The following is a 24,619-nucleotide window of genomic DNA, read 5'->3' on the forward strand; positions in this document are numbered from 1 at the left end:
TGGAGGGACCTTACAGATAATTGTGTGTGGGGTATGGAGATGAGGGAGTCATTCAAATAGGTTAAATAGCATTTCACAGTGACTCCATGCATCTTATGTGACTTGTTTTAAATGTTTACTTGTGAACTATAGGTTTCCTATGACTTAATAGAGCAAAATGAAAAACATAATTCCATTACGAGGCGTGTGTCTGTAGGCCACAAAAAAAATCTAAATTGGTGTTAACAAAATGTGGAAAAAAATGTGAAGGGGTGTGAATACTTTCTAAAGGCACTGTTTGCTTTGTTCATAAAGACGACTAACTTTCCGTCTTCAATTCATTAACAAAACACCTACATTACCTGCCTTGATTGCACATTAAAATGGTGGGTCTGTTTTGCAATAGTTATTAAAAACCCTTCTGTGTGTAACCATCTTTCTCTCACCTATCTCAGATGTCAAGGGCTGCCACGGCCAATGTCAGAATGGAGCGACGTGTAAGGTATGCGCCCTTCTCTGGGCCTTGTGACTCGATGCCACACACACTAAATGAATAATGTAAAAAAAAAAAAATCTGCTCAACAATTTCTGTAATTATTTAATCTAAAACGTTCAACTCTGAACTATATACAGTAACAGTCAAACGTTTGCACACAGCTGCTCATTCAAGGGCTTTTCCTAATGGTTTCTATGTTCTAAATTGTAGAATAAGTGAAGACATCAAAACTATGAAATAACACATATGGAACATGTACTAACCAAAAAAGTGTTAAACAAATCGGCATGTATTTTAGATTCTTCAAAGTAGCCACCCTTTGCCTTGATGACAGCTTTGCACACTCTTGGCATTCTCTCAACCAGCTTCACCTGGAATGCTTTTCCAGCAGTCTTGAAGGAGTTCCCACATATGCTGAGTACTTGTTTGTTGCTTGACCTTCACTTTGCTGTCCAACTCGTCCCAAACCATCTCAATTGGGTTGTGGAGGCCAGGTCACCCGATGCGGCACTCAATCACTCTGTGGAGGTGTGTTGGGTCATTGTCCGGTTGAAAAACAAATGATAGTCCCACTAAGTGCAGACCAGATGGGATGGTGAATTGCTGCAGAATGCTTTGGTAGTCATGCTGTTTAAGTGTTCCTTGAATTCTAAAGAAATCACTAACAGCGTCTCACAAAGACACGGCGGTTGGAAGCAAAAATCGCAAATTTGGACTCATCAGACCAAAGGACAGATTTTCACAGGTCTAATGTCCATTGCTCATCTTTCTTGGCCCAAGCAAGTCTTCTTATTATTGGTGTCCTTTAGTAGTGCAGCAATTTGGCTATGAAGGCCTGATTCACTCAGTCTCCTCTGAACAGTTGATGTATCTATTATTTGAACTCTGCAGCCCAAATAAATGCTTAAATTTCTGAGGCTGGTAACCCTAATGAACTTGTCCTCTGCAGCAAAGGTAACTCTGGGTCTTCTTTTCCTGTGGCGGTCCTCAGTTTCATCATAACGCTTGGTTTCTGCGACTGCACTTGAAGAAACTTTAGAAGTTCTTGAACTGTTCCGGATTGACTGACCTTCATGTCATGAAGTAAAGATGGACTGTTTCTCTTAGCTTATTTGAACTGTTCTTGCCATAATATGGACTTGGTCTTTTATCAAATATGGCTATCTTCTGTATACCACCCCTACCTTGTCACAACACAATTGATTGGCTCAAACGCATTAAGAAGGAAAGAAATTCCACAAATTAACTTTTAACAAGGCACACCTGTTCATTGAAATGCATTCCACGTGAAGCTGGTTGAGAGAAAGGGTGGCTACTTTGGAGAATCTCAAATATAAAATTATTTGGATTTGTTTAATTAACACTTTTTTGGTAACTACATGATTCCATATGTTTCATAGTTTTGGTGTCTTCCCTATTCTACAATGTAGGAAATGGTTAAAAAATAAAAACCCTTGAATGAGTAGGCGTGTCCAAACTTTTGACTGGTACTCTATGACCAAGAGGTAGTATGTAAATGGAGGTTAAGAAGGCTCTTAGACTGAACCCTAGAGGACATGCTCACCTAGATATCCTGTTAACCATGGATCCATATCATATACTGTCAAGTCCTTTCTTGCATTCTACTTGTCCTTTACCTGTTAGCAGGTCATACCCTTTCCTATAGGATTCTCATGTGTTAGATCTATGTCAGATATATCTATTTTCCCACCATCTCCCTTCAGGAAGGGCCCAGGGGGTACCTCTGTCAGTGCCCGTCAGGCTTTGTGGGCACGCACTGCGAGATCCAGCGGAACAGGTGTGCCAGTGGGCCCTGCCAGAACGGTGGGCGCTGCCACAGCGTTTTGGACGGCTTTGTGTGCGAGTGCCCGACCATGTTCTCCGGGGAACTGTGTGAGGTGAGCCTTTAGTTCGAAGGCCGAAGTCTCGGGACCAGTTGGTGCTGCTTTAAAGTGTTGGTCCTTTTGGTATATATGCGTGCGCACAGTCTGTTTACGGTGAGATTTAAAAACAGCGGTATGTTCTGAATTCAGTCAAAGCAAAACTCCCGCAAAAGAGAATTGACACGCACGCACTCCTAGAACTACACACACACACACACACAGACAGCGCTGTACTGTTTTGCTTTGACTGAACGGCAGACAGTACTGGTTGTGAGCCCAGTCCTGTACTTGGCGTAACAGGCTATAAATACGAACCCTCTTGAATGAGGCAACTCGACTATGGCCCTGTGCCCACTCAGTCACTCCAGGGCATTGAGAAGCTAAGTTTATGCCTGTCGTGGAATTGTGGCTCTATTCTTACACTCCTGTTACCATCGTGTGACATACGTATGATACTTACTACACTTGTATTGCATTGATGTGCCACAAATGCACTCCTGCTACACTAACGCAACATGCGTATGACTTCCCTATGCACTCCTGCTAAACTCAGAGCGCATACATGATGACACTATAAACTCCTACACATGTTCAACATATTGTACATATGACATTCCTATTTAGTTTCTTACAGGTACAGGAATCCCTGTGTGCAAGCGCTTGCACACTTTTTGTTGTTAGCCTAGGTAATCATAGAATTACATAGGCCTAGAATCCCTATGTCCTATGATCCCTATGGGCCTATTATAACTTAACATTATATTTTAATGTGACATAAACACAACCAGTCAATGTTTTCAAAAAATGCCCTCCTGTAGGCTACCCGTGCACTTTTGTCCACTCACAAAATGATTACAACATCCAAACAGTGCATTGTGCACTCACAATTTGATGAATGGAAAGAGACCTCTGTTACAAAACACCTACGTGTATTGTAATGACGTTTTGCGATTGTCATTAGGCCTATACTTCATACATCCACTGCTGTCCGTGCGTCTCTGTATCGGCAACTCATTTCCGCCTTGGCCAGATGTACGAGTTTTCATCGAACCACAGCGCAATTTTGAGCATATACAACCCGGTTTCAAGACAATTCGCTCAGATTTCATGTGGCTGACGTGATAATGTTAAGTAATGGCCTACAGTTTTCTTCACATTTTGTTTTAATTATTGTGATAGGCTCATGTTATACCGGTACTGCGTACCCCCACTATTAATTTTGCCAGGACGACATACCGGCTTACTTTCTCCCCTGCCTTCCTACTACACTCGTATGGCATACCTATGACAGGCCGAGGCACTGCTATGACACATCTATGCAATTGGCATGCCTGACACACAATCTCTTAGCACACCTATCCCACCCTTTTAACACCCCTATTTCCTTCTGCACACCAATTTGACTGAGTTGATTTGGGATCGGGCGTTTGAGACGTGCATTACAGGTGGTTTTGGGTGGGCTGTTTGAAAGACAGGGTGTTTAAGTGTTCTTCCTCTTCTGTGGAGGGGCTTAGATTTATGGGACTTGTCCCAGCCTTTAGCCCTCAGACCCCTCCGTTTACATCCCACACATACTTTTCATGGCCACAGCACTCAGAAGCCTTTAAACAGAACAGAATAGAATAAATACATCTCTGCCCCATCAGATAAAGTCAAATGAACAAGTTGGGTGCATTTATCTGTCTGTGTGTGCGTGTGTCTGCGCAGGCTGAGTTTGTGTCCGCGTGTGTATTAATCTGTGTGAGAGCACCATGACCAGGAGAGCACCATAACCCAAGTGGATCAGCCCACCCCGTTGCACCACACTACTGACAGACTCAGTGCCTTAAATGGCAGCGAGTTGTACCCCATGGTTTACACTGCGGTTTTTGTTGTGAATTTCCCCTACTTGATGCCCTGAGAACAGAGAAAATGTAGAAACTGGGAGCCGCTGCCATGTCACCGAGGACTATCTGGTTGAATGAAATTAATTTAAACCACGCACGCGCGCACACACACACACACACACACACACACACACACACACACACACACACACACACACACACACACAAACTACCTCCACACACAGATGTGTTGGTGATCTTCAGGTACCTCTGAGCTTATGCCAGGCTTCCACAGCTTAGCCCTTTGTGTTTACCTATATACTTAAAGAATAACTTGTGTGAAGTGTTGCAAGGCCTCTCACACACTTTCTCTCTCTCCCGCACTCTCACACTCACCATTTCTGTCCATACTGGGTGGCAATGATTCATTATCTGAAGTACTTGCATAAAGTGGATAAAATAAATTAAACTAAGTACAAATGTAAAACTTGTTTGTACATGTGAATGTGTGCATGCGGCTGTGTAGTACATGTACTTGTTTGTGCATTCGTGCTTGTGTACATGCTTGCATGTGTGAACGTTCTCCTTCCCTCCCCCACAGGTCCCAGGTTGGTCTCCTTCAGACCCGTGTGAGCCAACCCCCTGTGAGAACGAGGCACCGTGCCACGCCCTAACGGGTGACTTTTACTGCGCCTGTCCCGATGGCTACGAGGGCAAGACCTGTGCCCACCTCAGGGACCACTGCAGGACCACCCCCTGCCAAGGTAGAACCACACACAGTGACTGATTCTGGACCGGTTTTTGTTTTATTCCCTATACATAATGCCCGACTGGAAATTGAAAAGGCTGATTCCAAATCAGTTACTAAGATTGAACTTGCCAGAGCCCCAGAGTATTATGAAGTTTCCCCAAGACTCAGGTCTTGGGTCAGTTTTTTTTGCATTTCCCCCCACTAATAGGTGAAGCTGATTTTTTTTTTTTAAATTTTAGATCAGTACCTGGGGGAACTAGACACCGGATCAGGTAGAGGCAGACACCTCATTCATCCCTCCTGTTTTTTTTCCTCTCAGTAATTGACAGCTGCACCATTGTCGTGGCGACCAATGACTCCGCGGGAGGCTTTCGTCACATCTCGTCCAACGTGTGTGGCCCCCGGGGACGCTGTATCAGCCAGCCCCGCGGCAACTTCACCTGCTCCTGTGACTCCGGCTTCAGCGGCACCTATTGCCACGAAAGTACGTACCAGTGTGTGTCTTTCTCTGTCGGTCCGCATGGCTGCCATCTGTCTGTTCTTGTGACCAGTAGGCTTGGGCAATTTTTAAATTTTTATTTCACCTTGATTTAACCAGGTAAGCTAGTTGAGAACAAGTTCTCATTTACAACTGCGACCTGGCCAAGGTAAAGCAAAGCAGTGCGACACAAACAACAGAGTTACACATGGAATAAACAACAATAACACAATAGGGGGGGAAAAGAACGTCTATATACAGTGTGAGCATATGACGTGAGGAGGTAATGCAATAAATAGGCCATAGTATAGCGAAGTAATTACAATTTAGCAAATTAACACGAGTGATAGATGAGCAGATGGTGATGTGCAAGTGGAAATACTGGTGTGCAAAAGAGCAGAAAAGTAAATAACTTTTATACTGTATAACAATACCTCGTTATACAGTATATGAAAGTGTTAAGTGCTTATAACTATATCCAGCACAGGGCTCCAGCTATGCACTTGGATTGTTAACTTACTAGCTAAGTAGCTAGATGTCAAGATCAAGCTTCTTGGCTAAAGCAGAGACCTTCAGTCCCCTCCCTGGATCAAGAGCCCTATTGGCTAAATTGTTTAGTGTGTCAAAAATAAAGAATTTATCCCCTTGTGTGCACTTCCGGTAATACCTTATTCCCCAGTATGGTACAGATACGGTATGACGGTTTGAAAATCAAGATGCCACCCAAACTTAGACCAGGGCTTCAGTCGCATTTACTGCCACAAGAGTATGTCTGTCTGTCTCCTGTCTTTGTCTGTATGTCTTTTCATGTGACCTGGGCTTCAGTGGCCAGGGTTGGGGTCAATTCCACAAATTCAATTCCAATTAGCTTTTCTTACCCTGAGTAGTTCAATTGAGTAAATTCATTTAATTCAATATTCTGCAACAAAAAATAATTCAATTCAATTCCCTCTTGACCCATTCCCTGAATTTCAATTCCTTTACTTCTTTCAACTCAAGCCAAACTCAACCCAACTACCTCAATGCATGGCAAGTTTGAAAGACTTGACCTCTACACATTTTGGGGTAATATTCCTGGAAACCTTAAATGCACCCTGAATTACACTTTTCAGGAAGTTTGTATAACCTAAAATATATAAAACAATACAATGTGTTTCGTATTAAAACATAATCATAAAGCTGTAAAACATTATCAATATTAAACTATCCTATGGGAAAGCTGAATAAAGATGTCATTTTTTTTTTGCACATCTGTTATTAGGCATATCTATTGACTAAGTAAAAGCTGTTTTAATTTGAACAGTATGGGAAAATGCTGTAAATGCAAAATACTTCCCCACTGGAGACCAGGTTTCAATTCCTGTCTGTACCTTTCATTCAATGACTCCCTCTTTATTCTCACCCAATCTGTTTATCTAAATTAAGCAAAAATACGAAAGGTAGAGTGGAATTCTACTCTACTATTATTATTATTATTATTATTATTATTATTATTATTATTATTATTATTTTTTTTTTTATTTATTTTTTTTTTTTTTTAAATGAAAGTATTAACAGACATTGGTCACTAAACATTTGTGGAATTTACTTTTAGTCTGTGTAAATCTTAATACAGGGTATACATAAATCAACAAGACAGTAACTTCACACATGTAGCTGTGGAGGGGGCGTTGTGTGCATGTGTGTGAGATGGGAGCGAGCAGACGGAGGGGGAGAGAGAGAACGCCAAGGAAACTCGGCTACAGCCAAGACTAGCCAACTTGAAGCAGCCACAATGTTATTTATTACCCCATATAACAGTGCATGTCTTAACTGGGGTAGCCTAGGGAAGCTAGCTAAGCCAGCTATAGCTTGCTAGGCCAATTGAGGCTACATTCTGCGCTTCCCCCCCCCCCCAACCTCATTCTGATTTAAAAACCTACCGGTTTGCTTGTTGTAGCCTACTCCTCATTTCTCAAACTTTTTAATTCTGTAATTTTACTCTGTCTTGCATTGTTTTAGTGAACTCACTCCACTTGCTACACGTTGAGCGTCTTTGCCGATTTTGATTGGCCAACATAAACAACAAGCTACACACCTGAAAGCTACCGGTTATCTACCTGTCTTCTTATGGGGTGCACATCATAAACTACATTTTGAAGGTTTGTTTTATTAAATTAATCATTTGAAATGTTATGGTATATGGATATTTTATTTATTAATAAAATACTTCAGTGTTAAGAGGCTTATAATTATAAATTGTATAGTATTATTAGTATTTGAATACAGAAGTCTGTTTGGCTATTCAAATAACCATGCACATCCCTATTACATCCGTTATTGAAATGGTTGTACTGATTTTTAATTTTCCATACCTTCCACATGAGGTGAATGTTGTACTTTCCCAATTCCTAGATATTCTCTCTCTGATTGGATTCCAATTGGAATTAAACTGATCTCCGTAAACTAGCACAATGTTTTATGCAAGCCTGCGTTGTATTAAGGCAGTGGTCTTCAACTTGTTTTTGCCAAGGTACCCCCTCCCAGGCAAACCGGTAACCCAGGGACCCCCAACATACGTAATAAAACATTTTACTTATCAGGTGAATGATAATGGAAAGGACAAGTAATCAACACTTTAAAATTGATTTATTTGGTAGATCGTTTATTATCTTGACCTCCCCACATAATTGGAAGAGGAAGTGTGTAAACTCTTAACACAGCCTATTAGCTAGAAAGGGAACTCCGAACACTTTCGCTTAGAGCAGCTGTTTAGCTGGTTAAACAAATGTTAGCCATGTGTTGGCAACCATTTAGTTTTCAAGTCAAGAAAGTTACCAGCAACTAGCAATAGATTGTAACACCAGATAATGTGATTTAACCCCCCCCCCCCCCCCCCCCAAAAAAAAAAAAAAATTGGTATCCATTATACTGGGAATTACAGGTTAGGTACGGTTTGGTGTAGCATGGAGAATTGTTGACCTACCTTAACTTGGCGGTACGATCTTTGTCCTTGATTCGTGGAAACAGGAGTCTCAATGTCATTGTCCAGTTGCAGGGGGGTCTGTTTATGAATTCAGAAAAGTGTTCTGTAATTAAAATGAATCGTTTTTTTGCTCCATGAAGTAGTCCAACAATGTGTGACCGCCACCATCTTGTGTATTTCAAGTCTTCTCTCAATCTGTAGCTAGCCAGCAGCACTTGCCGCACTGGTAGCCTATTCGCTATGTCAGATACTTCAGTGAGTGTAATTTGCTCAATTAGGATCTCATTTACTATTGTAGGTACAGTTCCTTCAAAATATTAATACCACTTGATTTTTTTTCAACATTTTATAGCCAGAATGCACAATGTATTAAATGTAATGTGTTTTAGTCACTGTCCTACACACCATAATGTCAAAGTGGAATTGTTTTTTTTATTTTTTATTATGTTTACAAATAGTCCATAAGTATTCAACCCTGTTATTGTGGCAAGCCTAAATACGTTCAGGAGTAAAATGTAACAAGTCATGTAAGTTGCGTTGACTCACTCTGTGTGCTATAAGTGTTTAACATGATTTTTTGAGATTACTTAATCTCTGTGCCCCATACACACACTTATCTGTAAGGTCCCTTAGTCAAACAATCCATTTCAAACACACGATTCAACCACAAAGACCAGGGTGGTTTTCCAATGCCTCGCAAAGAAGGGCACAGATTAAATTTTTATTTTTTTAAAGCAGACAATGATTATCCCTTTGAGCATGGTGAAGTTATTAATTACACTTTGGGTGGTGTATCAATGCACCCAGTCACTACAAAGATACAGGTGTCCTTCCTAACTCAGTTGCTGGAGAGGAAGGAAACCGGTCAGGGATTTCACCATGAGGCCAATGGTGACTTTAAAACAGTTGCAGAATTTAATGGTTGTGATAGGAGAAACTGAGGATGGATTAACATTGTAGTTACTCCACAATACTAACATAATTGACAGTGAATATAAGGGAGCTTGTACAGAATAAAAATATCCCAAAACATGCATGCTGTTTGCAACAAGACACTAAAGTAATGCGGCAAAATAATTCACTTTTCATCCTGAATACAAAGTGTTACTGCGTACCACTCCATATTTGCAAGCATAGTGGTGGCTACATCATGTTATGGGTATGCTTGTAATCGTTAAGGACTGGAGCTAAGCACAGGCAAAGTCCTAGAGGAAAACCTGGTTGTTTGTTTCCACCAGACAATGGGAGATGACTTCACCTTACAGCAGGACAATAACCTAAAAACACAAGGCCAAATCTACCCTGGAGTGGTTTACCAGGAAGACGGTGGATGAATTACAGTTTTGACTTAAATCGGCTTGAAAATCTATGGCAAGACCTGAAAATGGTTGTCCAGCAATGATCAACAACCAATGTGACAGAGCTGGATGTTTTTAATAGAATAATGGGCAGATGTTGCACAGTCCAGGTGTGGAAAGCTCTTAGAGACTTACCCAGAAAGACTCACAGCTGTAATCGCTGCCAAAGGTGAATCTAACATGTATTGACTCAGGGTTGAATACGTATCTAATAAGATCTATTGGTTTAATTGTATTTATTTTTTTACAAGATCTTATTAAACAATGACAGTTTTGTATATATCGTTCACAAAAAAACGACAATTAAATCAGTTTTTAATAGCACTTTGTAACACTGTGCAAAAAGTCAAGGGGTGTGTACTTTCTGACGGCACTATGTAATTCAAAATGTGTATTCTGTTGCTAGCGATATTCATAAAAACATTGAAATAACATTAGTATTTAACTGCAATTTCAAAAATTATAATCAAGTTTTTGATGTTAAAATCTTATTTTTTAAAATTCCATTCCAAGCATGGTTTTCTTCAATTCTAATTTTCAGTGGCACCTACTGCCAATAGTATATACATTTGAGACATGAAGTCTTAACCAGGTGACAGCCTGAATCGTTTTTTTGCTCCATGAAGTAGTCCAACAATGTGTGACCGCCACCATCTTGTGTATTTCAAGTCTTCTCTCAATCTGTAGCTAGCCAGCAGCACTTGCCGCACTGGTAGCCTATTCGCTATGTCAGATACTTCAGTGAGTGTAATTTGCTCAATTAGGATCTAATTTACTATTGTAGGTACAGTTCCTTCAAAATATTAATACCACTTGATTTTTTTTCAACATTTTATAGCCAGAATGCACAATGTATTAAATGTAATGTGTTTTAGTCACTGTCCTACACACCATAATGTCAAAGTGGAATTGTTTTTTTTATTTTTTATTATGTTTACAAATAGTCCATAAGTATTCAACCCTGTTATTGTGGCAAGCCTAAATACGTTCAGGAGTAAAATGTAACAAGTCATGTAAGTTGCGTTGACTCACTCTGTGTGCTATAAGTGTTTAACATGATTTTTTGAGATTACTTAATCTCTGTGCCCCATACACACACTTATCTGTAAGGTCCCTTAGTCAAACAATCCATTTCAAACACACGATTCAACCACAAAGACCAGGGTGGTTTTCCAATGCCTCGCAAAGAAGGGCACAGATTAAATTTATATTTTTTTAAAGCAGACAATGATTATCCCTTTGAGCATGGTGAAGTTATTAATTACACTTTGGGTGGTGTATCAATGCACCCAGTCACTACAAAGATACAGGTGTCCTTCCTAACTCAGTTGCTGGAGAGGAAGGAAACCGGTCAGGGATTTCACCATGAGGCCAATGGTGACTTTAAAACAGTTGCAGAATTTAATGGTTGTGATAGGAGAAACTGAGGATGGATTAACATTGTAGTTACTCCACAATACTAACATAATTGACAGTGAATATAAGGGAGCTTGTACAGAATAAAAATATCCCAAAACATGCATGCTGTTTGCAACAAGACACTAAAGTAATGCGGCAAAATAATTCACTTTTCATCCTGAATACAAAGTGTTACTGCGTACCACTCCATATTTGCAAGCATAGTGGTGGCTACATCATGTTATGGGTATGCTTGTAATCGTTAAGGACTGGAGCTAAGCACAGGCAAAGTCCTAGAGGAAAACCTGGTTGTTTGTTTCCACCAGACAATGGGAGATGACTTCACCTTACAGCAGGACAATAACCTAAAAACACAAGGCCAAATCTACCCTGGAGTGGTTTACCAGGAAGACGGTGGATGAATTACAGTTTTGACTTAAATCGGCTTGAAAATCTATGGCAAGACCTGAAAATGGTTGTCCAGCAATGATCAACAACCAATGTGACAGAGCTGGATGTTTTTAATAGAATAATGGGCAGATGTTGCACAGTCCAGGTGTGGAAAGCTCTTAGAGACTTACCCAGAAAGACTCACAGCTGTAATCGCTGCCAAAGGTGAATCTAACATGTATTGACTCAGGGTTGAATACGTATCTAATAAGATCTATTGGTTTAATTGTATTTATTTTTTTACAAGATCTTATTAAACAATGACAGTTTTGTATATATCGTTCACAAAAAAACGACAATTAAATCAGTTTTTAATAGCACTTTGTAACACTGTGCAAAAAGTCAAGGGGTGTGTACTTTCTGACGGCACTATGTAATTCAAAATGTGTATTCTGTTGCTAGCGATATTCATAAAAACATTGAAATAACATTAGTATTTAACTGCAATTTCAAAAATTATAATCAAGTTTTTGATGTTAAAATCTTATTTTTTAAAATTCCATTCCAAGCATGGTTTTCTTCAATTCTAATTTTCAGTGGCACCTACTGCCAATAGTATATACATTTGAGACATGAAGTCTTAACCAGGTGACAGCCTGAATCGTTTTTTTGCTCCATGAAGTAGTCCAACAATGTGTGACCGCCACCATCTTGTGTATTTCAAGTCTTCTCTCAATCTGTAGCTAGCCAGCAGCACTTGCCGCACTGGTAGCCTATTCGCTATGTCAGATACTTCAGTGAGTGTAATTTGCTCAATTTGGATCTCATTTACTATTGTAGGTACAGTTCCTTCAAAATATTAATACCACTTGATTTTTTTTCAACATTTTATAGCCAGAATGCACAATGTATTAAATGTAATGTGTTTTAGTCACTGTCCTACACACCATAATGTCAAAGTGGAATTGTTTTTTTTATTTTTTATTATGTTTACAAATAGTCCATAAGTATTCAACCCTGTTATTGTGGCAAGCCTAAATACGTTCAGGAGTAAAATGTAACAAGTCATGTAAGTTGCGTTGACTCACTCTGTGTGCTATAAGTGTTTAACATGATTTTTTGAGATTACTTAATCTCTGTGCCCCATACACACACTTATCTGTAAGGTCCCTTAGTCAAACAATCCATTTCAAACACACGATTCAACCACAAAGACCAGGGTGGTTTTCCAATGCCTCGCAAAGAAGGGCACAGATTAAATTTTTATTTTTTTAAAGCAGACAATGATTATCCCTTTGAGCATGGTGAAGTTATTAATTACACTTTGGGTGGTGTATCAATGCACCCAGTCACTACAAAGATACAGGTGTCCTTCCTAACTCAGTTGCTGGAGAGGAAGGAAACCGGTCAGGGATTTCACCATGAGGCCAATGGTGACTTTAAAACAGTTGCAGAATTTAATGGTTGTGATAGGAGAAACTGAGGATGGATTAACATTGTAGTTACTCCACAATACTAACATAATTGACAGTGAATATAAGGGAGCTTGTACAGAATAAAAATATCCCAAAACATGCATGCTGTTTGCAACAAGACACTAAAGTAATGCGGCAAAATAATTCACTTTTCATCCTGAATACAAAGTGTTACTGCGTACCACTCCATATTTGCAAGCATAGTGGTGGCTACATCATGTTATGGGTATGCTTGTAATCGTTAAGGACTGGAGCTAAGCACAGGCAAAGTCCTAGAGGAAAACCTGGTTGTTTGTTTCCACCAGACAATGGGAGATGACTTCACCTTACAGCAGGACAATAACCTAAAAACACAAGGCCAAATCTACCCTGGAGTGGTTTACCAGGAAGACGGTGGATGAATTACAGTTTTGACTTAAATCGGCTTGAAAATCTATGGCAAGACCTGAAAATGGTTGTCCAGCAATGATCAACAACCAATGTGACAGAGCTGGATGTTTTTAATAGAATAATGGGCAGATGTTGCACAGTCCAGGTGTGGAAAGCTCTTAGAGACTTACCCAGAAAGACTCACAGCTGTAATCGCTGCCAAAGGTGAATCTAACATGTATTGACTCAGGGTTGAATACGTATCTAATAAGATCTATTGGTTTAATTGTATTTATTTTTTTACAAGATCTTATTAAACAATGACAGTTTTGTATATATCGTTCACAAAAAAACGACAATTAAATCAGTTTTTAATAGCACTTTGTAACACTGTGCAAAAAGTCAAGGGGTGTGTACTTTCTGACGGCACTATGTAATTCAAAATGTGTATTCTGTTGCTAGCGATATTCATAAAAACATTGAAATAACATTAGTATTTAACTGCAATTTCAAAAATTATAATCAAGTTTTTGATGTTAAAATCTTATTTTTTTAAATTCCATTCCAAGCATGGTTTTCTTCAATTCTAATTTTCAGTGGCACCTACTGCCAATAGTATATACATTTGAGACATGAAGTCTTAACCAGGTGACAGCCTGAATCGTTTTTTTGCTCCATGAAGTAGTCCAACAATGTGTGACCGCCACCATCTTGTGTATTTCAAGTCTTCTCTCAATCTGTAGCTAGCCAGCAGCACTTGCCGCACTGGTAGCCTATTCGCTATGTCAGATACTTCAGTGAGTGTAATTTGCTCAATTAGGATCTCATTTACTATTGTAGGTACAGTTCCTTCAAAATATTAATACCACTTGATTTTTTTTCAACATTTTATAGCCAGAATGCACAATGTATTAAATGTAATGTGTTTTAGTCACTGTCCTACACACCATAATGTCAAAGTGGAATTGTTTTTTTTATTTTTTATTATGTTTACAAATAGTCCATAAGTATTCAACCCTGTTATTGTGGCAAGCCTAAATACGTTCAGGAGTAAAATGTAACAAGTCATGTAAGTTGCGTTGACTCACTCTGTGTGCTATAAGTGTTTAACATGATTTTTTGAGATTACTTAATCTCTGTGCCCCATACACACACTTATCTGTAAGGTCCCTTAGTCAAACAATCCATTTCAAACACACGATTCAACCACAAAGACCAGGGTGGTTTTCCAATGCCTCGCAAAGAAGGGCACAGATTAAATTTTTATTTTTTTAAAGCAGACAATGATTATCCCTTTGAGCATGGTGAAGTTATTAATTACACTTTGGGTGGTGTATCAATGCACCCAGTCACTACAAAGATACAGGTGTCCTTCCTAACTCAGTTGCTGGAGAGGAAGGAAACCGGTCAGGGATTTCACCATGAGGCCAATGGTGACTTTAAAACAGTTGCAGAATTTAATGGTTGTGATAGGAGAAACTGAGGATGGATTAACATTGTAGTTACTCCACAATACTAACATAATTGACAGTGAATATAAGGGAGCTTGTACAGAATAAAAATATCCCAAAACATGCATGCTGTTTGCAACAAGACACTAAAGTAATGCGGCAAAATAATTCACTTTTCATCCTGAATACAAAGTGTTACTGCGTACCACTCCATATTTGCAAGCATAGTGGTGGCTACATCATGTTATGGGTATGCTTGTAATCGTTAAGGACTGGAGCTAAGCACAGGCAAAGTCCTAGAGGAAAACCTGGTTGTTTGTTTCCACCAGACAATGGGAGATGACTTCACCTTACAGCAGGACAATAACCTAAAAACACAAGGCCAAATCTACCCTGGAGTGGTTTACCAGGAAGACGGTGGATGAATTACAGTTTTGACTTAAATCGGCTTGAAAATCTATGGCAAGACCTGAAAATGGTTGTCCAGCAATGATCAACAACCAATGTGACAGAGCTGGATGTTTTTAATAGAATAATGGGCAGATGTTGCACAGTCCAGGTGTGGAAAGCTCTTAGAGACTTACCCAGAAAGACTCACAGCTGTAATCGCTGCCAAAGGTGAATCTAACATGTATTGACTCAGGGTTGAATACGTATCTAATAAGATCTATTGGTTTAATTGTATTTATTTTTTTACAAGATCTTATTAAACAATGACAGTTTTGTATATATCGTTCACAAAAAAACGACAATTAAATCAGTTTTTAATAGCACTTTGTAACACTGTGCAAAAAGTCAAGGGGTGTGTACTTTCTGACGGCACTATGTAATTCAAAATGTGTATTCTGTTGCTAGCGATATTCATAAAAACATTGAAATAACATTAGTATTTAACTGCAATTTCAAAAATTATAATCAAGTTTTTGATGTTAAAATCTTATTTTTTAAAATTCCATTCCAAGCATGGTTTTCTTCAATTCTAATTTTCAGTGGCACCTACTGCCAATAGTATATACATTTGAGACATGAAGTCTTAACCAGGTGACAGCCTGAAAATGATGTTTTCTGGATTGACTACACTATATCTAGCTGAAGCTGGAGACTCACATCTCCCTCACTAACTTTAAGCACCAGCTGTCAGACCAGATCACTGCACCTGTACATAGCTCATATGTAAATAGCCCATCCAACTACCTCATCCCCATACTGTTATCTATTTATTTATTTTTGCTCCTTTGCACCCCAGTATGTCTACTTGCACACATCTTCTGCACATCTATCACTCCAGTGTTTAATTGCTATATTGTAATTATTTCGCCACTATGGCCTATTTATTGCCTTATCTCCGTTATCCTTCCTCATTTGCACACACTGTATATAGACTTTTTCTACTGTATTATTGACTGTATGTTTGTTCCATGTGAAACTGTGTTGCACTGCTTTGCTTTATCTTGGCCAGGTCGCAGTTGTAAATGAGAACTTGTTCTCAACTAGCCTTCCTGGTTAAATAAAGGTTAAAAAAATATATATCTAACCACAAATTTGAAAAATTACAGCAATTCTTCTGGTCGCTAAAAAAGCTGTTAACGTCCTTATACATCCGGTATACAACCTGACCATGATGGCAGAAGATTACAATGTCTTATAATAATGCAACGAGTTTTTCCAGCTGGACACTCTTTCTGCCTGTCTGACAGCCCGCCTAACTGGGTACCTCAGTCTGGGTAGAAGTTCTTAGATTTAAACATCGCTTCCTGAGGATCTCATTCAGTGGGTGTGGCAACCACTCTAGTCTAGGGCTATGTCCTAATTATTTTTCCTTCTTACCAAAGTGTTTTTGTTCAATTCCTTTCACTGATTTGCAAGAGAACTAGTGTAGACTAGTATAATAAATGTGGTGGAAACTCCCACTAGCCCGTGCATCCACTAATCCAATGCTTTTAGATTTGTGGGAAGTAGTGAATGAGTGCACACTTCAGGACAAAGCAGATGTTATTGGGACATGTCTCCCTTGTAAAAGAGGTCTGCTGACCCAGTTGTTCCCAAACCGGGGTTTGTGGCGGTACTGCAAGGGTCTGCTGCCAGAATTTTATTTACATTTTTTACATGTAATTATTTTGTTTAAATAAATATTGCTGGGAACTACAGATTTAACAGATTTGGCCAAGCGTTTTGTGAAATAAATTGAGGGTGAAAACTTTGCAATGTAATATAGTTAATCTACAATATATGCTACCCTTAGATGCACAACAGGGCCTGGGAGGCTCACAGGGATCCACAATACTCATCATTGATCCAGTTTTCAACTCAACATTTTTAGGGCATACAAGAAGTATTATTTTCAGCGTAAATGCACTGCAATTTTAGCTTTAAAACTGCTGAATTCTCACCATGCTCGGAGGTCCCTGATGAATTTGCTATAACAAAAGGGGTCCCAGGCCCAAATAGTTTGAAAACCCCTGTTCTGACCTCAATGGGATTTCCTGGATAAATAAAGGCAAAAAACTAGAATGCTTATTTTTCTATTTTAGACGTGAACGACTGTGTGAGTAGCCCGTGTCGGAACGGAGGCACCTGCATCGATGGGGTCAACTCCTTCCAGTGCTTCTGTCCTGATGGGTGGGAGGGCCGGCTCTGTGACCTTAGTAAGTTAAAGCTCCTTTTTCTCCTCCTACTTTTTGTATCCTCCTGCTCCAATTATTTTTTCTTCCTACCCTTTCCCACTGTCGTTCTTCTCCTACTCCGATCTTCTCATCTTCCTCGTCTTTTTCCTCTTCACCATACTACTCTTCCTCCCCTTTCTCCATCTTCCTTTCCCTCCCATTCACCTCCTCCTTATAACACAGCCATTGACATTTTATTTTCCTTTCCTTACTTCCTCCTCAGATGTGAACGAGTGCAACCGTAACCCGTGTAAGAATGGTGGCTTCTGTGTGGATCTGGTCAACGACTTCTACTGCGAGTGTACCAACAACTGGAAGGGCAAGACCTGCCACTCCCGTAAGTGTGTGTAGGGCTCGACATTAACGCTTGCCCAGGGCAAGTTAAAAAGAATAAAATAAACATTCAGGCAAACAGATTATAGATTTATGTTGTATGAATGGACAAGAAGAAAAAAAATCTATGAATCAAACAATTAGGCTACTCTGAATGAAAGCGGATCCAAGTGTCATCCAGATATTATTTTATGAAGCGTTTCCTAGCATCATTCATAGGGTTGCAAAATTCTGGTAATCTTTCCAAAATCAAGAACTCCCGGTAAGAAGATTCAGGAGAGAATAAGTAGGAAATGTGGAATTATGCTAAAATTCATATAATTTTGCTACCCTAGTCACACAATAATTCTCACAATTCTCAATCATCCTTTTTGTCTACGGTGTTAAACCTTTTTGGGGGCGGGGGGGATAAATAACTTGAGCTTTCTGACAAGTAAAAAATCTGTCCTACTTGTCTGAAGGACAAGTGGATAAAAAAAAGGTAATGTCAAGCCCTGCAGTGTCTGCGTGTGCGCTAATCAGATGTGTTGAATGAAATGAAATGAATTGCATAATTTAAATTGAACAGACCGAGGTCTATTGGGTCTAAGCATCTTCGGGATGACATCTAAAATGTGTGCGCACACAGGTGAGAGTCAGTGTGACGCCAACACCTGCAGTAACGGGGGCACCTGCTATGACCACGGGGACGCTTTCCGCTGTGCCTGCCCCCCTGGGAGGGGCGGCAGTACCTGTAACACAGGTGAGGGGGGGGTGTGTGTGTGTGTGTGTGCTTTTATGCATTATTTGAATATCTCTCTGTATCCCCGTCTGTCTCGTCTCTATCGATTCAATGTATTCAGTCTGTATCATATCATCATCTCACCACTTTATTATTATTATTTTTGTCGTTGTCCCTTCCACTCCAGCCAAGAACAGCATGTGTGTGTCCAGCCCCTGCTCCAACGGAGGCACCTGTGTGGGAGGCGGCGACTCCTTCACCTGCATCTGCAAAGAGGGCTGGGAGGGCCCCACCTGCGCCCAAAGTAAGTCGCAGTTTACATCCCACCGCTGCTACCAGTGTATCCCACTGCTGCCACCAGTGTCGCACAGAGGCTACGTCTTCACTTATTTGAAAGGAAATGACTGGTATAAGAAATATGGTGGAAACTCCCCCCCCAGGCCACACCACCAATCCAATGCTTTTAGATTTGTTTGAAGTAGTGAACGAGTGTACACTTCAAGATAAACAAAACCCAGAGTTTTTCCTCAGCGCCTCAATTTTACTCCTGCACATGTCCATGTAGATATGTCTATTTCAAGGGCCTCGTCCTGACTCGAATGCACTTATGCAACTAAAGATTTTGCCATTTTAGATATATATATATATATATATTTTTTAAAGCATGGTTTTCACTTTCTTATGGCTTTATCTTGTATTTTTCTCCAGACACCAACGACTGTAACCCTCACCCCTGGTACGTGCATTTCCTTCTCTCCTCCCCCTTTGTCATGCCTTTTCTCTGTTTTGACCCTCCCTTTTGCTGTACAACAACCACCATGAATTGTCTCAACGCCCCCCCCAGCTCGTAAAATACAGGAAAGATGTTCCTTAATCCGAAACCCAGCGTTGGTTTTAAATGAACGGGAGGGGACAATGGAGGCTCTAGGGGCCTTAAATGAGTCCCCCCCACCTCCCCCATATAGGAACAACGGGGGAGCAACCTCTCCTCTACCTCCCCTTCTCTTCTCCTGCCCTCCCCTCCATTCTTCACTGCTGACCTAGGGAGCACAAGGAGGGGAAGGAGGCTTGAAGGGGTTGGATTGAGGAGTGGGGGGTAGATATTAGCATTTGAAAGGTGTGTATTGATGAGCAGAATTTAGCCTTTGTGACTTGGATCCCAACACACACACTTGCACTCTCTCCCCTCTTTGCTGTTATGTATGAGATGAGTCAAGACGGGTACGCTCTGTTTAGGGCTATCTAACCTCATGCTCACTGTTCTCACACTTTCTCTTCCCTCTTTCTTTTTTCCGTCCCTCGATCTTTACAGCTACAACGGTGGTATCTGTGTGGACGGTGTCAACTGGTTTCGATGTGAGTGTGCCCCCGGGTTCGCCGGACCGGACTGTCGTATCAGTAAGTCACAATACGGTTATCCAAAACATCTTGAAGCAAACACGCTGCTTATGCTCATTGAAATGTCCAGTGTAGCAGGCCTTTGACTCTCACACACACCAATGCATCAACTACCCGAGCTGTCGGACACCACAAACGTAACCATGACAATGACAGAAAGAACAGGGGGGCGACACGTCCCTTTGACCTATTGGGGAGTAGAGGTCATCCTTCCTCTTTTCCTCCCTCGGCGCGCACACACGCACGTACATACTCTCACACACACGCAAACTATCTTTCTGTCTTTCAGGCACACGCACGCACATAAACTGAGTAGATTAATTATTCAATGACCCTGAAATTTCTATCTCCTCTCTCGCCTTTGTCAGATGACTAGTGGTTGTCTTTCATTCAGACTTTTACAGTTTTTCTCACACTGGCTAGGCTAGGCAAAAGATCAGATGCTCTTCTAACATTGTGGCATATTAGACATTCAAATAACCAAGAAACTGTTAGAATTTTGTCAGCGTTAAAGAGTGACTGCCCCTAAAAAGCATCTTCTCATTTTGAAAACTGCCAATGTGGCATAAATGAGTCAAACATTTTATTATAGTGTCCAAATGGACTACAAAGTGTAAATAGGAGTATTTTGGTCATAAAGTCAGATTTATGAGATAGGAAAACATTGTATATCATGGAATGAAGGGCACTGTAACATTTTTCCTTTGGTTGGGTTTATTTTAATCCTGCCCACAGCTGATAGGTCCCAAATGATCATCAATTCAATCTAATAGTAATGCCCATGGTTAATTTTGTTTGACATTCAATATCCCTATGGGGCTGGTTGGGGACCATCAGTCAATTACCCCACGTACATGCAACAATATTTTAAAGTCAATAGCTCCAAATTTCAATGACTTAAGCATTTAATGAGAAATTAAATATGTCCAACATGTAAATATTGTTTAGTTTACATTGTAATTTATTGACTCTCCCTAACTAGCCTCAGGTGGGCTTTCCAATATCAAACCAATTTTGCCATGGTCGAACTGCAACCAGCTGAAGATAATTGGCGAAAGAAGTTGGCTAGCACTAGCTAGCCAATGCGACTTTAAGACTCAAGACTTGGTTAAACTGTCAAGTTATCTAGAATGGTGAATGACTGGGTACTGTTTTTGCAGAGGGAATGTACAAACGCATGCCACATCCGAAGACACACGAGATCCCCACGTTAAAACACAACTTTAATTTGGCTTCAGTCATGGCCTTTGAATTTCTTAATGACTAAGCCAGAAAAATGACTCATTGCCCGCGCAAATATTTATAGATTCTTAATTCCTTTACTTGAGATGTGTGTATTGTTGTGAAATTGTTAGGTATTACTGCACTGTTGGAGCTAGAAAGACAAGCATTTCGCTATTTGTTAGCATTGCCTTTTTAAATTGTTGCGTCAAATGTTTTGGGTAGCCTTCCACAAGCGTCCCACAATAAATTGGGTGAATTTTGGCCTATTCCTCCTGACAGAGCTGGTGTAACTATGTCAGGTTTGTAGGCCTCCTTGCTCGCACATGCTTTTTCAGTTCTGCCCACACATTTTCTATAGGATTGAGGTCAGGGCTTTGTGATGGCCACTCCAATACCTTGACTTTGTTGTCCTTAAGCCATTTTGCCACAACTTTGGAAGTATGTATGGGGTATTTGTCCATTTGGAAGACCCATTTGTAACCAAGCTTTAACTTCCTATCTGATGTCTTGAGATTTTGCTTCAATATATCCACATAATTTACCTCCCTCATGATGCCATCTATTTTGTGAAGTGCGCCAGTCCCTCCTGTAGCAAAGCACCCCACAACATGATGCTGCCAACCCCCGTGCTTCACGGTTGGGATGGTGCTCTTTGGCTTGCAAGCCTCAATATCCTCGATATTGAACTTGTTTTACTGTGGATATAGATACTTTTGTGCCTGTTTCCTCCAGCATTTTCACAAGGTCCTTTGCTGCTGTTCTGGGATTGATTTGCACTTTTCACACAAGTACGTTCATCTCTAGGAGACAACGCGTCTCCTTCCTTTTCGGTATGGCTGCGTGGTCCCATGATGTTTATACTTAAATACTACTGTTTGTACAGATGAATGTGGTACCTTCAGGTGTTTGAAAATTGCTCCCAAGGATGAACCAGACTTGTGGAGGTCTACAATTTTGGAGGTCTTGGCTGATTTCTTTTGATTTTCCCCTGATGTCAGAGGCACTGAGTTTGAAGGTAGGCCTTGAAATACATCCACAGGTACACCTCCAATTGACTCAAATGATGTAAATTAGCCTATCAGAAGCTTCTAAAGCCATGACATCATTTTTTGGAATTTTCCAAGCTGTTTAAAGGCACAGTCAATTTAGTGTATGTAAACTTCTGACCCACTGGAATTGTGATAGTTTGTTGGAAAAATTACTTGTCATGCCCAAAGTATGTCCGGACCAACTTGCCAAAACTATAGGTTGTTAACAAGAAATTTGTGGAGAGGTTGAAAAATGAGTTTAATGACTCCAACCTAAGTGTATGTAAACTTATGACTTCAACTGTATGTGACAAATAAAATGATTTGATTTATTTCAGCCCCCTTTTAACCGTCCTTTAAGTGCCTTGTCTCAATGATACGTAGCCACCTAAAATCGGCCAACGTCAAAACAATGTTGAATTTGTCGGCACTAATCTCTTATGGACAGACCTATGTAAACAGAACTAAACTCAGCAAAAAAAGTAACTTCCCTTTTTCAGGACCCTGTCTTTCAAAGGTAAATCATAAAAATCCATAACTTCACATATCTTCATTGTAAAGAGTTTAAACACTGTTTCCCATGCTTGTTCAATGAACCATAAACAATGAATGAACATGCACCTGTGGAACGGTCGTTAAGACACTAACAGCTTACAGGTAGGCAATTGAGGTCACCGTTATGAAAACTTAGGACACCGAAGGACACACCTTTCTACTGACTTTGAAAAACACCAAAAGAAAGATGCCCAGGTTCCCTGCTCATCTGTGTGAACGTGCCTTTGGCATGCTGCAAGGAGGCATGAGGACTGTAGATGTGGCCAGGGCAATAAATTGCAATGTCCGTACTGCGAGATGCCTAAGACAGCACTACAGGGAGACAGGACGGACAGCTGATGGTCCTCGCAGTGGCAGACCACGTAACAACACCTGCACAGGATTGGTACATCCGAACATCACAACTGCGGGACAGGTACAGGATGGCAACAACTGCTCGAATTAACACCAGGACAATCCCTCCATCAGTTCTCAAACTGTCCGTAATAGGCTGAGAGAGGCTGGACTGGGGGCTAGTAGGCCTGTTGTAAGGCAGGTCCTCACCAGACATCTCCGGCAACAACGTCACCTATGGGCACAAACCCACTGTCGCTGGACCAGACAGGACTGGCAAAAAGTGCCCTTCACTGACGAGTCGCAGTTTTGTCTCACCAGGGGTGATGGTCGGATTCGCGTTCATCATTGAAGGAATGAGCATTACATTGAGTCCTGTACTCTGCAGTGGGATCGATTTTGGAGGTGGAGGGTCCGTCATGGTCTGGGGCGGTGTCACAGTATCATCGGACTGAGCTTGTTGTCATTGCAGGCAATCGCAATGCTGTGCGTTACAGGCAAGACATCCTCCTCCCTCATGTGGTACCCTTCCTGCAGGCTCATCCTGACATGACCCTCCAGCATGACAATGCCACCAGCCATACTGCTCGTTCTGTGCGTGATTTCATGCAAGACAGGAATGTCAGTGTTATGCCATGGCCAGCGATGTGCCTTGATCTCAATCCCATTGAGCACGTCTGGGACCTGTTGGATTGGAGATTGAGGGCTAGGGCCATTCCCCCCCCCAGAAATGTCTGGGAACTTGCAGGTGCCTTGGTGGGAGAGTGGGGTAACATCTCACCACAAGAACTGTCATATCAGATGCAGTCCATGAGGAGCAACTGCACTGCAGTACTTAATGCAGCTGGTGGCCACCCCAGATACTAGAGGTCGACCGATTTATGATTTTTAAGACCGATACCAATACCGATTTATTAGAGGACCAAAAAAGCCAATTTAATCGGCCAGTGTTTTTTTTTATTTTTTTTGTAATAATGACAATTACAACAATACTGAATTAACACTTATTTTAACTTGCTCTAATAGTGAGGGGGGAAAGTATTTGAATCCCTGCTGATTTTGTACGTTTGCCCACTGACAAAGAAATGATCAGTCTATAATTTAAATGGTAGGTTTATTTGAACAGTGAAAGACAGAATAACAACAAAAAAATCCTGAAAAACGCATGTCAAAAAATGTTAAGTCGATTTGCATTTTAATGTGGCAAACTTTATTCCATTTGTTAATCACCTGTCTGTGGCACTTGTTCAGTTTGTCTGTTGAATCTTATGTTTTTACAAATATTTACACACTAAGTTTGAAAACAAACGCAGTTGACAGTGAGTGGACGTTTCTTTTTTTTGTTGAGTTTACTACCATAGAATCTGTTGAATGGAATTGAATGCGAGAACTAGCAGCAGTAGTTCCGGTGTTTGTTTTTCGTCACAGGTTATTTGTACAAATTCTGATTTTGTAGGTGTTAGTCTGATTCAAATTTCAGGAGGGGAAATTTGGCTCATAACTTGCAAAGAGAGGATGGAGCTACTCGTTCCTGTTTTGCTCCTT

At 40.5% G+C, this 24,619-nt stretch overlaps 1 protein-coding gene across 2 annotated transcripts in view; it reads left to right on the forward strand.

The window, feature by feature from the left end:
• Positions 1 to 24,619, forward strand: part of jag2b (jagged canonical Notch ligand 2b) — a 111,495-nt gene that overhangs the window by 71,097 nt on the left and 15,779 nt on the right. For both annotated transcript variants that reach the window (XM_021612192.3, XM_021612194.3), the window contains 10 exons: positions 435 to 481; positions 2,200 to 2,373; positions 4,786 to 4,948; positions 5,255 to 5,419; positions 17,351 to 17,464; positions 17,706 to 17,819; positions 18,444 to 18,557; positions 18,724 to 18,840; positions 19,245 to 19,272; positions 19,849 to 19,934. In XM_021612192.3, coding sequence (XP_021467867.2) covers positions 435 to 481; positions 2,200 to 2,373; positions 4,786 to 4,948; positions 5,255 to 5,419; positions 17,351 to 17,464; positions 17,706 to 17,819; positions 18,444 to 18,557; positions 18,724 to 18,840; positions 19,245 to 19,272; positions 19,849 to 19,934 — 1,122 coding nt within the window. The remainder of the gene's footprint in view (positions 1 to 434; positions 482 to 2,199; positions 2,374 to 4,785; positions 4,949 to 5,254; positions 5,420 to 17,350; positions 17,465 to 17,705; positions 17,820 to 18,443; positions 18,558 to 18,723; positions 18,841 to 19,244; positions 19,273 to 19,848; positions 19,935 to 24,619) is intronic.

This window comes from Oncorhynchus mykiss, chromosome 8, assembly GCF_057628025.1.
Source record: "Oncorhynchus mykiss isolate SJ-2025 chromosome 8, ASM5762802v1, whole genome shotgun sequence".
NCBI lineage: Eukaryota > Metazoa > Chordata > Actinopteri > Salmoniformes > Salmonidae > Oncorhynchus > Oncorhynchus mykiss.